Source organism: Salvia hispanica, chromosome 5 (genome assembly GCF_023119035.1).
Source record: "Salvia hispanica cultivar TCC Black 2014 chromosome 5, UniMelb_Shisp_WGS_1.0, whole genome shotgun sequence".
Classification (NCBI taxonomy): Eukaryota; Viridiplantae; Streptophyta; class Magnoliopsida; order Lamiales; family Lamiaceae; genus Salvia; species Salvia hispanica.
The window spans coordinates 28,881,745-28,896,217 of record NC_062969.1 but is presented as its reverse complement, the minus strand read 5'-3'; the positions used below and the strand labels follow the sequence as shown (position 1 = coordinate 28,896,217).

General features: G+C 38.1%; 3 protein-coding genes across 7 annotated transcripts; 2 read left to right on the top strand and 1 right to left on the bottom strand.

The window, feature by feature from the left end:
- The first annotated feature begins 3,053 nt into the window (after positions 1-3,053).
- Positions 3,054-7,412, top strand: LOC125187589. 5 transcript variants are annotated; one of them, XM_048084215.1, is made up of 3 exons: positions 3,054-3,269; positions 6,577-7,025; positions 7,172-7,412. In XM_048084215.1, the coding sequence occupies exons 2-3, from the start codon at positions 6,723-6,725 to the stop codon at positions 7,325-7,327; spliced, it is 459 nt and encodes a 152-aa protein (XP_047940172.1). In that variant the 5' UTR covers positions 3,054-3,269; positions 6,577-6,722; the 3' UTR covers positions 7,328-7,412. The 5 variants fall into 5 exon arrangements, 1 of the variants encoding a protein (XP_047940172.1); XR_007170633.1 differs by lacking the exons at positions 6,577-7,025; positions 7,172-7,412 and adding an exon at positions 4,857-5,203; XR_007170632.1 differs by lacking the exons at positions 6,577-7,025; positions 7,172-7,412 and adding an exon at positions 4,676-5,203.
- Positions 7,413-7,479: 67 nt separating this feature from the next.
- On the top strand, positions 7,480-10,385 carry LOC125187718. Its single transcript, XM_048084346.1, has 8 exons — positions 7,480-8,049; positions 8,153-8,218; positions 8,291-8,530; positions 8,664-8,965; positions 9,045-9,225; positions 9,295-9,417; positions 9,492-9,635; positions 9,812-10,385. Exons 1-8 carry the CDS (start codon positions 7,582-7,584, stop codon positions 10,238-10,240), a joined length of 1,953 nt encoding a protein of 650 aa, XP_047940303.1. The 5' UTR covers positions 7,480-7,581; the 3' UTR covers positions 10,241-10,385.
- Positions 10,386-11,073: 688 nt separating this feature from the next.
- On the bottom strand, positions 11,074-13,739 carry LOC125189774 (protein FAR1-RELATED SEQUENCE 5-like). The gene is made up of 4 exons (XM_048087009.1): positions 13,703-13,739; positions 12,731-13,469; positions 11,583-12,603; positions 11,074-11,409 (listed from the first exon to the last, which is right to left on the bottom strand). The coding sequence occupies exons 1-4, from the start codon at positions 13,737-13,739 to the stop codon at positions 11,074-11,076; spliced, it is 2,133 nt and encodes a 710-aa protein (XP_047942966.1).
- Between the last annotated feature and the right edge of the window lie 734 nt (positions 13,740-14,473).

The window sequence follows — 14,473 nt, the reverse complement described above, 5'->3', positions numbered from 1 at the left end:
CATAACTTTAGAAAATGACCGATTAAATTATAGCCTTGACGATTTTCTGAATTGTCCCATGAATTTGAATTTGGGGAGAATTGGCAATGATGTGAATGCCCGGAATGTATTTATAAGCCGGACTTTTATTCCACGTCATGCTTAATTCTCTTCGGACATTTATTCCACATCATGCTCAATTCTCCCCGGAATTTCCCAGACATTCTCGACAAAAGAAAAAACAATGACTTGCTCCAAGAAAAACTCTATTAGTCACCCCCACTGATACCACCACGAGCCACATCAGAGACTCCACAAAAGAGGAACATAGAAACAGTGGCGTACCCAGGGTATTTGACTCGGGGTGCAAAATACTGTATATGACAAATAACTATATACCTCATTAAATTGTAGTACATCTTAAAACACTATTCAATTTTTAACTTACTTATTTTAAAAAATACAAATAACATTTATTTTAATTATATGTTATTTACCTTTACAAAGTACTAAATAATCTTTAAAATAAAATTTTATACTACCTCTGTCCTGCATTAGGAGTCACATTTATTTTTCTACACTCAATTTATAAAATTAATAGTAATAAATAATTAAAATGGAGAAATAATAAAATAAGAGAGAGATCACATTTACTTTTTGATCATGTACGTTTATGCAGTTTGATCAATGACTTGTGTACGTAGTTTTAATTTTTATTGTAAGGATCTAATATCTCTTCTTATGCTTTAGTGTTATTTTGATGAAGTGAAATATTAAGATAGTCGCCCTAGTTTCTCTAATTGTATGCTAACCAATGAAAACTGCTCAAAGTTACTTGGATAAAATTCAATTTCAGACCTCAAAAATTTGAGCTACAAGTACTATAAAATGTGATGTTAATGTGACAACAGACAACAGAGGGCTCTCAAACTTTGAAATCATTTGTCGATCCAATCTTTGAAGACGAGCAACACGTATAAAGGAACGTTGAAAGCAACAACGATAGTCACTGCTCGTAGCGCTCGCAACAATCTCCACATTGTCATCTTGCCTCTCAATCTGTTCGTTCTACCTAAACCGATATGTATACTCACATCCTCACTTGTCACCGCCTCTGCATCCTGTTTACGAGCTTTTGATCGCATCACTGCGTTCCCACTGTACACGATACAACTTCAGTTTTACAAATCTGATTAATAGAGTACCATACAACGCCGTTTTAGCTCTCGTGACGGAAGCCACAGAGTGGTAACTCTGCTCGAGCCATCACAATCAACACCTTCCCAGGTGCAGCAGTCTGCGGAGAGAGACCAGTTGAGGGGAGGCGTGGCAGAGATGCTGAGGTTGAACGAGGATAACGAATCCAGGTCAAGCTGATTGCAGGAGCCACTAGATGAAGATATCGATATCGCCACTACAAGTATGGCTACTGATATTGATACGGGCATTGTGAGTACAACACAGGAGGAGATGGTGAGAGCACAGGAAGAAGATCACCTAGAGACGGGAGAGAGTGAAACAGAGGCAGACTCCAATGAAACAGAGGAAATCAGACCGAGTGAACCCTGTCCAGAGCTTCCAAAACGCCAATCCCGACGGCCTGTTTGAGATTTATTTTAATTGTTAAGTTATTTTTGTTTCTTTTTGTTGAGACTTCTTGATTATTTATTATTCTAGAGTCGACCGTATCTATAAGCTCCGTTTCGGGTTTTCTTGTTGGTTCTTTCCCGGAATTGATCGAGTCGAACCAAACCTAGGGTCCTTAGTTATATATAAAGGGATTCTGTACATTGAAAAGGATTATCAATATATCAGAAATCTTCCCTTATTTTATCGTTCATTTCCTTCCTTTTTTTTTCAAGTTACAAAATCTTCCAGGTGAAACCCTAGCGGACGGCGGCTGCTCGACGGAGGAAGACTCCGCGAACGAACCTCCCCCTCGGTATTTCCCGTCGACGGCGTCAGATACGGAACCCCCACGTATCATCTATTTAAATGCATAACGAGAGAATTTAAGAAGAGTATATGAGAGAGAGGACGACATCGGCATGGAACAATATTATAAAAGTGTTAAATTAATTTGCTATTCGAATATTGATGGTGGAATGAGGGATTTGTGTTATATTGTGGTTACAACAAGTTCGAAGATTATGAATAACTTCGAGGAGCTTAATTAGAGCCCACAACTCACTTTCGAATACCAATTCTCACTTTCTTCGTGGGTCCCATGGCCGGACTTATGTAAATTTTTCATTGCATGTCATTAGAGCATTAGCAATGGTTGGAACCTCCCATAGGACTCTTCCATTCCACGTCAGCATTTGTCCAAAGGATCTATCTCTCTATCCTTCCATTCCATTTCATTTCCACATCATCACTATTTTATTTTAATTTTTTAACACTTCTATATTTAATATGTTATCAAATTAAATAAATAAGAACCAAAAATATTAATACGCAAATCTTCGTTGTATTACTGTAACATCCTGAAAATAGGGCTAGACATATTTATTTTATTTAAGAAGAAAAAAAATAAAAGAGTTATCAAATTAGTGTAAATCTATGGAAAGTTTGAAATAGTTTTTCATGATTCTTTTTTAGGACTTACATTTTATAGTTATGAAATGCTAAAATTAGTATTAGTACATGTAAGAATAAGTAGAGAGTTGATTACCGTGAGATATTAAGGATTTAAAAGAAAGTGATTTTAAAACTATTATAGAATAATGAAAGGAAATAAAGGCTGTGCAAATAATTACATTAAACCAATATTTTATGGCGTTGTCAGTAAAGATATTTGTGTCTCCATAAGTGTTGAAAGATGGAATTATTATATAAATATATTAACTCTAATGGTGCCACATGTTGAGTAAATAAGCATTTAAAATACATATATCTAAATTAAAAGGAGGTGTCGTGTAAAAATCTTAAGGAAAGCCTTGACGGAATAGTCTAGAATATTTTAGAAACTAATTAGGCACAATAAATTAGTAATAGTTTAATGGTAAGGAGGGGACGATTCTAGAGAGAGGATATCTTCTCCTATATATTCTTGTTTTTAGATACTAATTGGGGAGAGGAAAACCGAGGGTTAAAAATGGAATCATCTTTCTTCTCTTTCTTCTTATTTCTGCACTTACACCTAAAATACACACACTCTACAAGTCGACGTCTTACTTATGCACCGGAAGTCGACCACCGCTCATTGCCGTTAGAAACCAAGCAATTGTTGTCTTGCACAATCGGTCGTTATTAAATCAACAAGGATTGGGAGAGCTTTAGCAAATAAGGTAATACTCTAATCTTAACTAATTTTTATATCAAAAAGAAAAGATGAAAAGCTGAGATTGAAGGATTTGGATGTTCATCTATTTTTATGCTATATAGATTATTTCTTGAGTTAACCATGAATATAAAATCATAGGATGTGCATAAAATGTTTTAATTATTGAGTTAAAGCAATAAAATTCTAGCACGATAAGATTGAAAGTCCCCAAAATATTCATAATTGAATCTTAGAATTTTGATGCTATTTAGGCTGTAGTAATTCGCATATAATGAGTTAACATGAATTGGATGGAGAATTGTTTAGGAAATGAAATATATGGTGAAGATTGAGGTGATCATATGATGAGTTAACATGAATTAGAGGGAGAATTGTTTAGGAAATGAACATTTGTTGAAGATTTAGGTGATCGGATATATGGCATGTGTATGCTATGAATTTTATTTGATTATTGGAATGCATATATGTGATCTAGAAATGATAAAATGCATACGGTAGTTTTATTAATGGTTACAAAGATTGTTGATACATTGCAAAATTTGTTATAATAATGGAGTTAAAAGGGAAAATAAATTAATATAGTAAATAAATTAGATGTTCCGGTTTTGGAAATCTGGTTTAGAATAGATATAAGAGTTAATATACATTTATGAGGATCTTCTGAGAAGGTTTAATAATCATAAACATTTATTTTGTAAAATAAGTTGAGAGCAGTAACTTGTGAATGGTAACAGAATAATTGTGGTAATTTTATGTGAAAGGCTAATGAGGTCAAATGGATAAGAAGTGAGTATATATCATAAATGATAATATAAGGAATGAGTATAATAAAATTGAGAACTAGTTATAATCATATGGTATTCGTAATGAATTGATTAGTTTACTAATATTGGTTGTAAATAGTGTTGGGTGAATAGTAACAGAAACTTGATGCATTTTAGTTAGATAGTTTAATGATGTGAAATAAGTATGAAAATGAAATGTGTGGTGCTATGTGCTATTATGTGATGATCGTATACTTTTGATCCCGTATGATTATTTATGCAATCTGTGATATATTAACATAGTTGGACATGCCATATAAGTGCTATGTGCTATTATGTGATGATCGTATACTTTTGATCCCGTATGATTATTTATGCAATCTGTGATATATTAACATAGTTGGACATGCCATATAAAATATGGAAATATTGGATGGAATATGGTAATGAAATAACTTGACTAATGGACTGGGAATGAGATGGAATTATGGGTGAGCATGATGACTTATGTGATGCCACGTGCTTGGTTGATGTCATTGGGCATATTCAGCATGAGATGTGATGTGATGTGATTGATTCGGTCGGGCCACGCGCGGTGGCAATGATATGTTATGCACCACATTTACTCATGGGGCTATACGGCCAGGCGGTTAATAATATTTGATGCGGAATTGCCCCATGAGCTATAATGCCAGGCGGTGTAGTTATGTGGGTGCACTATGTTCACTCATGGGGCTATAAGGCCAGGCGGTTCATGTTGATATATGATGAATTGCCCCATGAGCTATAAGGCCAGATGGTACATGTATGAGAGTTATGTGTTGCAGCTTATTCGATCGGTCCACACGCGGTGGAAATATTATATGATTTCGATCGGGTCTCACGCGGGGGCGTATATATATTGACATGGTACCCATGGTGTTGCCAAGCACGTGGATCAGGGCTTAATATGGTGATGTCTGTGCTGATGATGAACTTGATTACGTGTGATCGGTCGATGTTCATTTGAATTGGTGAATTATCTGCATCCAAGAGGTTAAACTGAGCATGATGACGGTGCTATGGTTGTGGTATGTGATTTTGTGATGACTATGTGTCTATTAATGGTTATTGAACTGATGGTTGAACTTGTGATTAATTGATTGATTTAGATATTCTATTGTCATGTTGTTCACCGTTGGTTTTTGAGTATATAATAGTAATCAGGAATATGATATCAAATTCTGTTCTAAATTGATAAATAAGTATATTACAAGGATGAATGATAGATAAATAGAATAGGTAATGTAAGACTTAAAAGAATATGACAATGTGCTTATTACTTGTAGTGGATTATGGCATGTCTTAGAAGTTCTGCTATTTTGTTGGTTCGAAGAATGGCAATTGAAATTCCCTTATATCAGATTAGTATAGCGGCTGCAAACTCAGAGTGTTACTGATCATGCCTTGCATCGTATGTGTCTAATTCTGTAAGGTGTGGCATGCATTGAATTTGAATACTTGTATTAACTCCCACTGTGTTTGTAAATTATTTTAGAATTCTCACAAATAATTTAATGGGTTAACATTGGATATTTAGTTCACCATAGATGATGGTACCTCTTTGTGACGTCACCTATTCGGCTGAGTATTAGTCGGGTATGGGGTGTTACAATTACAAAATTGGAAAATAGAATACAACGAGAAGCAAATTTTACATAAAACTAAAAATAAAAATAAAGCATCAGTGCCTACCCCTCTGTCCCCAAATTTCTTCAATCATATCGTGTTGTAGACGATTGTGGGCTTCTTTTTGGCGTATATCAACAAATACCCGAAGACGATCGGCAAATCCGTGAGGGACACTCTGCCGGTGGGACTCTCTAGCGACACCGTGGCTGGAGCCTGCAATGTCTTTGACGGGGACGTCGGCGACATCTTGTCGACGGGGACGTCGGCGACATCTTCATCTTCACTCTCCACTATCATGTTATGCAATACGATAGCGGCGTAGATGATATCAGTGATATCACCCTTGTAGAAGAATCGCGTCGGACCTTTGACCAATGCAAAACGCGATTGGAGCACACCGAAAGCCCGCTCCACATCCTTTCGCGCCGCCTCTTGCCGTTGGGCAAAATAGATCATTTTCTCCTCAGTTGGACAACTAATCGTCTTCACGAAAACGGGCCATTTTGGGTATATGCCATCCGCCAAGTATTACCCCATCTGATGTTGGTTGCCGTTCACGGTGAAGTTAACCAAGGGGCCTATTCCCTGGCATTGGTCGTTTTGGATGAGTGTGGAATTAAGAACCTGTTTGGATTGCAAGTGATATTTTGCCTATGGGTGTTTAGATGCTGCTCAGTTTGTTAGGAAATAAGATGGTGTTGACATTTAAATACTATGTGATTTGCGAGGAAATAAGATGTTGTTGAAATGGTTGGATGCAGTGACATTGTATATGTTGGTAGTGACATCCTGGTTGTGAGCGGTTGAATTTGTTGTTGACATTTTTTTTGTTTGTTGGTCATTGACCAAACGTATTTATGGTTGCTACTTTATCAGTGAGTCGTCTAGCAAAAGGGAAAGCTGCAGACGATGGCGAGGCAAGTGGGAAGCGGAAATCTGTGGTTGGCGTCCTTGCACAAGCAAAGAGACCTCAATTAAGAATCAAGAGAACAACTCGTTTTTTCTTGCGCATCCTGAAGTCAATGAACGAAAGGCAGAAAACTGCTGTAAGGCAGCTCGGATTCGGTGGACTTCTCGATTTTGACGTGGCATCTGTTCCAGGAACCTTAGCATATTGGCTATTGGAGCATTTTGACCACCTACGTTGCAGTCTTATGCTGCCTAATGATGTTCAGTTAGTGGTTGACACGAAAGACGTTGAGCTTGTTTTTGGTTTCCCAAATGGGGGGCTTAAAATTGATCGATGTGACATAAACACCGGCATCAAATACCTGGAAACTATTCCACTCGAAGAGGAGGTTGATATTAATGCGATGCAGACGAAGGTGCTAGAAACTAAGTTGCTACAAGAAACCGGGGGGGTGCACTGTTTAAGAAGATATTCTTACTGCTGATGGAAACTGCACTCATTGAGACCTCACCTTGTGGCTATGTCAGACCTCGGATTGTTGACATTCTCGGTGATTTGCAGAAGGTAAAGAAGCATGATTGGTGCGGGTACTTGCTCAACAATATGTTGAGGACACGCGAGCTGTGGAAGAATAACAGGTCGAAAGTTTTCAGCGGGCCAATAGTCTTTCTAGTGGTATGTCCTTCTATTATCGCAGTAATTTTGTCTACTATTTGATGTTTAATTGACATGGTCTTGTGTGTGAATATGAATCTGTTTTTTTCGTGTCTTTACCTTGAGCTTAGAACACTGTTTTTTTATTTATATGGGGTTTGTTGTTGACATTTTGTATATATATATATATATATTTTTATTTACTGCAGGCCTTCTACGTTGATCGAGTTGTGCACCGTAGGAGAAGTGTGCAACGTGTCATTCCTAGGATAAAGAGCTGGACGGCTGAACTGTTAAAAGAGAGAGAGGAAGAGGAAATGAAAGAAGATGATTTCGGACTTGGACGAGTGGCATCACAATATGATGAGAATGAACTTGGTAGTGCAAAAATGTCAACAGGAATGGAGCATCCAACGGTTACTGAAGATGATGTTGAAGATAGAGATGGTTCGGAAGAATCTGTGTATATGAGGGGTGTTTGGGGGGCAGTCAAACACATTGGTGATGGTTTCAAGCTGCTGGCAAAGGAATTGAACCAAGCGCCTACAGAAATAAGGAAAATGGACAGCTTTAGAATAACATGTGACACCCTTAGGAGAGCATTTAGGCTGGACGACAAAGACGTAGACCCTGTTGAGTCAATGACGCAGACGCAATCTGCCCAATGTAGTTCAGCGGAAGACTGGTCAGCCTTGAAATCTTTATTGGACGCGGCTGATGAAATGGATATACTCGAAAATAAGGACGAATACCCAAGCTTCAGCCTTGGCTTTGATTCCAGCCAGGTTAAGTATATATTGTACAACTTTTGTTGTTGGAATAACACTTCCCAGGTTAAAAATATGTTGATATACTTAATGGAAGTGTGACTTTTTTTGTATATTGTAGGATGGTGACGCTTGTCACCGTGATTCAGAACGTCGACAGGAGGACAATCCAGCCAATGCTGAAGAGGTTTGATGGCGCACTTTTTTTTTGGTTTAAATTGATTGCTTACTCAATCATCCTATCTTACTTTTCGTGAAGGATGATGTTTCGGAGTACGAGCTTAGGGAGCCAGCCGACCTATTTTTAAGTGGGGATGAAGTTGTGTCCCAAGAAGGGGAAAGAGAGTCTGCTGCTGAATTGGGAGGAGACGGTCTGGATTTTGTCACTGGTATTGACATTGAGAGAGAGCCAATGTCTGCTGCGAAAGTAGGGACAGTTGTGAATGAGGAGAATGCACTCGACGTGGCTATGGCGATAGCGCGTGATGTTGAGTCGGAGGTATTAGTTGGTGACATTTGGTATAAGTTGATTTTGGGTTTTATTGTTGACATTTGCAACCAGATGTTGATTCTGGGTAGGGTTGTTGACATTTGGCATAAGTTGTTGACATTGTATTCTTTTTTTAATGCAGCACGACGAAGCAGATGTAGCCCTTTGTTCTGCTGTGGAAGCAATATATGAGCTAGGTGATGCTGCTTTCGAGACACAAATTGTTACGGGGGGCGTTGACAAGGGTAAATTACCTGTACGTGGATATGTAGAGATTCATCATGAAGAGAGCACGTTTGCGGACATACAACCTGCTCCAGCAAAGAAACTCAGATTGCCTAAAGGTAGAAGAGGGGGATCGATGTCAACGCGCATCAGCCCTTTATGGACTAGAGAAGAGAGGGATTGTTATCAATTCCTAATTGCAACTCCCTACATGTGGACGTAAGCAAAAAATTGTATTATTATTGGGTTATTTTAACAAAAGTTGGTGACTTGAATATAACTTATGGTTGAAATCTAGGGATTATGTTGTCTACAATGATGATATGGTGGAACTTAATAAAAAAAAATTCAGCACGTTGAAGCCACATGAAGCTGTTGATGTTATAGTTGTTGATGCTTGGGCTGGGTATCTGAATCGCATGGAAGAGCAAAAATCAGTACAGAATCCCAGGAGATTGTTTGCCACAACATCTCCCACGGTAAGCGTACTATTAATATGATATAATTTGATTTAGTTTATGTCTACTGACATTGTGTAACTATTGCAGACATTCAACGTGGTTGAAAGGAGAACTAGTTGGGTAGATTCTGAAGCTGCAGATTCATTCTGTGAGGAGATGGATGGTCAATTCAACAGCGATGGAAACTTTGACTTCACAGAATATGATTTGGTAATTGTTCTCTTGTTTAACTAAAAGTGACATCCTCGAAAATGAATATTGAAGCAAGTGTATTATATGTGCAGATTTTTTTCCCAGTCTTTGCAAATAGGCAGTACTATTTGGTGTGCTTTTCTTTTAAGACTGGGCTTGCGGACGTGCTAGACATTGTTGTGTCTGAGAACGGTATTCCAGATCTGACCAAATATGGGAGAGACTTGGGTCTACTTGTAAGTACACTATTGACACTATATTGAATGTTGGATGTGTTTGAACATGTTGTTTACATTGACATTTTGACATTTTGTGTGAGAATGATGCTGACATTTTACACTGACATCCCAACTTTCCAATGGATCAAGGCTGACATAAAAGACCTTACATTACCCCTGACCTTATTTTGCAGAGGAATTTTCTGGGTATTTATCTCAAGTCGAAGGGACTGCACGCAATGTCTGAAGTAATAATCAATGAGCAAAGAACGCGCTTGCTAGACTTGCCCTGGAAGACAACCCAGACCACTAATGACTCGGCAGTATTCCTGATGAGACACATGGAGACCTACAAGGGTAACCCTGACAATTTAATGGCTATTGGTCTTCAAGGAGCTAGTGTGAGGATTCTGCAGATTTTGAGAGGTAGGTATTGCAAGAACATGCTCCTTGCACCGTTCAACATTGCCAAAGAAAGGTTCATGTCCCTCATGAGTAATTACATCAACGTGACTCCTAACTTCAGAACAGATTATGTGCGACAAGTGAATAGCATTTTGAACAAGGCTCCCAGCAACGAGCAACACAATCAGCCTGCTCGGAAGAGAAGCAAGTTGAAATGAGTTGATGTGATCTGTTTGTTAGCCGTTAATGGTAGTTTTTGGATATTGATATTGGGAACTTTTAGCTTGATTACCTGTCGTTTTGTTAAATGAATTATCAACATTAGGAATTTGTTTCAAGTTATGAAACTTGGTATTGGTATTCTCTCCATTGTGATTCATTGAATGGACTTCATTTTGAACATGTTTCATTATGACATGGTGTTGATTTGTTCAATTATCACAGTGTTGATATGCATGTCCATTCTTTGGTGATTGTGTGTTATGGAAAAAAAAAACCTTGATGGAAAAACTTCGGTGAAACAACATAATTAAACCCTGTTGACATTTGAGACCTGTTGTTTGGTATCAATGAATAATCTACATATCGAGTAACCTTGTTGACAGTCAGTAACGTTGTTGACATTTGCTGCTCTTGGTGGCATTGATTAACCTGGTCTAAGTTTGCTGAAATTTGCTGTTGGTGTCGTGTTTTTGCTGCTGTTGTTGACATTGCTTAACCTTGTTGACATTGAGTAACCTTGTTGACATTTGCTGCTGTTGTTGACATTGCTTAACCTTGTTGACATTGAGTAACCTTGTTGACATTTGCTAATGTTGTTGACATTGCTTACATTGGTTATAGAGAAAAATCCTTGTTCAGTAAAATTCATATAAACAACATAATTAAATAATATATTGACATTGGTTGCTTACAAAATTTTGAAAAAATCGACACAGCATCAAGTTGTTGACATGAGATGTATCTATGACTTTCTTCTACATTCTATCACAAATAAATCTTTCACTTTCAGCTGTTCTTTAAAACAGTATGGAAACTAAAAGTAAAAATCCTACATCTTGGACTTTCCTTTCTCCCTACCACAAGTCCTTGCATCGTGATGACCCACTTCTCCACACTTTGCACATCGCCTCTTAGGTTTGTTCTGTAGTATGATAGCCTTCTCTAATGCTGATTTGATTCTTCTTCCAGAACGGCTGCCGGAACCCTTTGTACTGACTACATTGGGAGGGTGCACGCTAACAACACTCGGTCGAGCTGACCCATACAGATTCTCAATCCTCTGTGCTTTATTCATCGAAGACACTAAAGGTACAGTATCCCCGAAGAGTTTTTCACTTAGTTCTTCCATTCCGTCGAATAACGCAACAATGTCATCTTCATTGCTCTGTGCTCGTTGGAATAAACGGAAGTATAACGAATGTAGCTTGGTTGCTACAACCCGTTTATGATCCATTTGTGAAACTACATACGGGCAATGTCAGTAAAAAATCACAATATGTTGACATTATATATGAACAAATCATGGAGAAATTAAACTGAATCATGTAGAATACAAACCTGTGTCGACGATGCTTCGTCACTAGGATCACAGTGGACTGATTTCAACAAAGGCGTCTTCAACCACCTTGTACCAATATATGGTTCTGGTAATTCCTTCACGTCATGGTTCTTGAACAACCAAAAAATGTGGCAACATAATATTCCACGCCGCACAAACAACTTGCAATCACAATGGTACGATTCAGTGCCAACTTCGTGACGGACAACACCTTTGTTTCGATGGCTGTCCGTTATTGTGTATATCTCAGTATTGTCCTCCATCTCAAAGTGAGTCATTCTGCAACGTCGATGCGCCTCGACGATCTCATCTTGAACTTGCTGAAAGATGCGATCTGTATACATAGCCGCTGCGTGTTTCTCAAATAAGAGCTCCGTTGACATGATGGGGACTTTTGTAGCATCAGAGAAATCGAGTCTTTCTGATATGTTACGTTGAGCATCCAACGCGCTGTTGTAGTGCATCACAAAGTCAGCAAGATTAAAGTGTGGTTTTGTGTACCTTTTGAAAAAACTGTTCTCGGACTCAGAGAATGATGTTGTCTTTAACAACGACCCCATTGGGAAATCCCTAAAATATGCTGGAATCCAATACTCTCGTTGTGTGAACATAGTTGTGAACCAAGATTCGTTTTGTAAACCATATTGGTCCATAATGGTCAGCCAAGTTTCTTCAAATTCCTCTGGCTCCAACAATTCAGACCATATACAAGAGTCTAAATCCTTCTTCAACTCTTCGTTGGCAAGTACACTTTTGGGAACCTTTTCAGGAAGCTTCATCATAATGTGCCACATGCACCAACGATGCCTAGTACTAGTTAGCACACGTTCTATGGCAAGTTTCATCCCCCAATCCTGGTCAGTTATTATCAACTTAGGCGCGAAACCCATACATTCTACAAACTCACTGAGCAACCAAGAGAATGAGTCAGCTCCCTCATTTGACAAGAAACCGGCACCAAACGTAACAGGGCATCCGTGGTTGTCTTTTCCAGTGAATGGCCCAAACACCATGCAATACCTATTCAACGAGCATAGCAAGCAATGAGCGCGCGGAAAATGTCAACAAGAGCTCAACACAACACCTGAATTGTGAGCATAATAAAAAAATATAAAAAATGTCAGACACTATCTACACGTGAGATTACCTGTTTGTTGAGTACGTAGTATCAAAGGATACAATGTCACCGAACATCTTGTAGTTCTTTCGCGACACAGCGTCACACCAAAAAAGACTAAGTAACTTTCCATCACTACTTTGCTGGAATTTGTAATGAAAACCGTCACTGGTGTTCTTCTTCTCCTCCATTTGATTTAAAATCATTTGGACATCAGCGCCGTTCATCTCTTGCAATATGTCGCGCTTCCGTAGATCAGTAACGGTACAACCCACAGCATCATAACCACCCAAGAACTCCTTCAATAAATTGAAAGTCTTTGTAGGTCCAATGTTGGCCTTTGTGCAGTCCTGCAGGAATTTATAATGGATATCCCCAAGGTTACGGTTGGATTTCATGTATCGGACATGCTTTGTATCGACCATATCATGATTGTGTTGGTCTACAAAGTTGCTTACAGCATATCGGGCACTGCCGGAATCGGTTATATACTTCAACGTAAGTTTGGCATTACAATGACATCTGCTAGAACGGCGTCTACGTTTGGTAGAACTACCCTCTTCGTCGACATCCCACTTTTCACCTTGCCTGCTGCACACGATGGTCTGCCAGGTTTTGATACCATTTGCGTATTTGTGTCCAAATCTTCGAGTATCAAAACGGCAGTCGTTGGCATATGCTTCATAAAAGGAAATTCCTTCGTCTAATGTTTCAAACACCTGACCAACGTACGGTTTCAGCTCGGGTCTGCAATCTGGAATAACTGCAGCTGTACACACAACAGAGAATCGTCATCGAAGCATGTCATCACCAAATGTCAGCTGCCGAATGTTCAGAATATCATCGCAAACTATAACAGATAAAGCACATTGCTGGCAGATTATGTACAGAGCATCAAAACAAGCATAAAAAATTAGATAATACTGAACAAAATCTACATTTATAAAACAGATTCATCAAACATTTCGAAATATAACCTAATGCTCATGTCTTCTACTCTACCTATACTGAAACACAGAATGTCATCGAAGAATGTCATCACGGAATGTCAACGGCCGAAATGAGAATATCATCATAAACAACATTGCTGGCAGATTAATTACAGATAACATTTCGAAATATAACCTAATGCTCATGTCTTCTACTCTACCTATACTGAAACACAGAGAGTGGAGATAAATTAGGGCCTCATTATTGACTAATCACGCCTAAAATCGGTTACAAACAATTCTGGAAATGATTATACCAGATTGGAGTGAAATGAGGATGTATGTAACTGAAAAAAAAAGGATTTCCATATACACCCCCGCTGACATAAATTGTACTACCCGGTGACATTGACTTTGTAACCTCCTAACAACCGTAGATTAGTTACAATGATGGTGTATGATTAAAGTTTGTAGTTTGTATTATAAATAGGGAGTTTGTATTTGATCACACCTCTAGATATATATATATAGATATAGTTTGAGTGGGGATAATAGAAAAAGAAATTAGTACAAGGGATGAATTAGTTAAACGAATAACTATATTATATAATATGTGTGTTTTATGTACTTGAAGTTTGGTTGTTTATTTAATATTTAAAATTTATTTATAGTAAGTGCATACGTCATAAGGGTTGAGGTGTGACAAGTATTCTATTTTATTTATACTTATTTATTTAACTATAGTAGTTACAAACCGTTTTATTGTTGGGGGGTGGCGCCTAGTATGTGTAATCCGTGTTATACTATGTCTGAGTAGGCGGCACCCAGTAATTATTTGAGATTT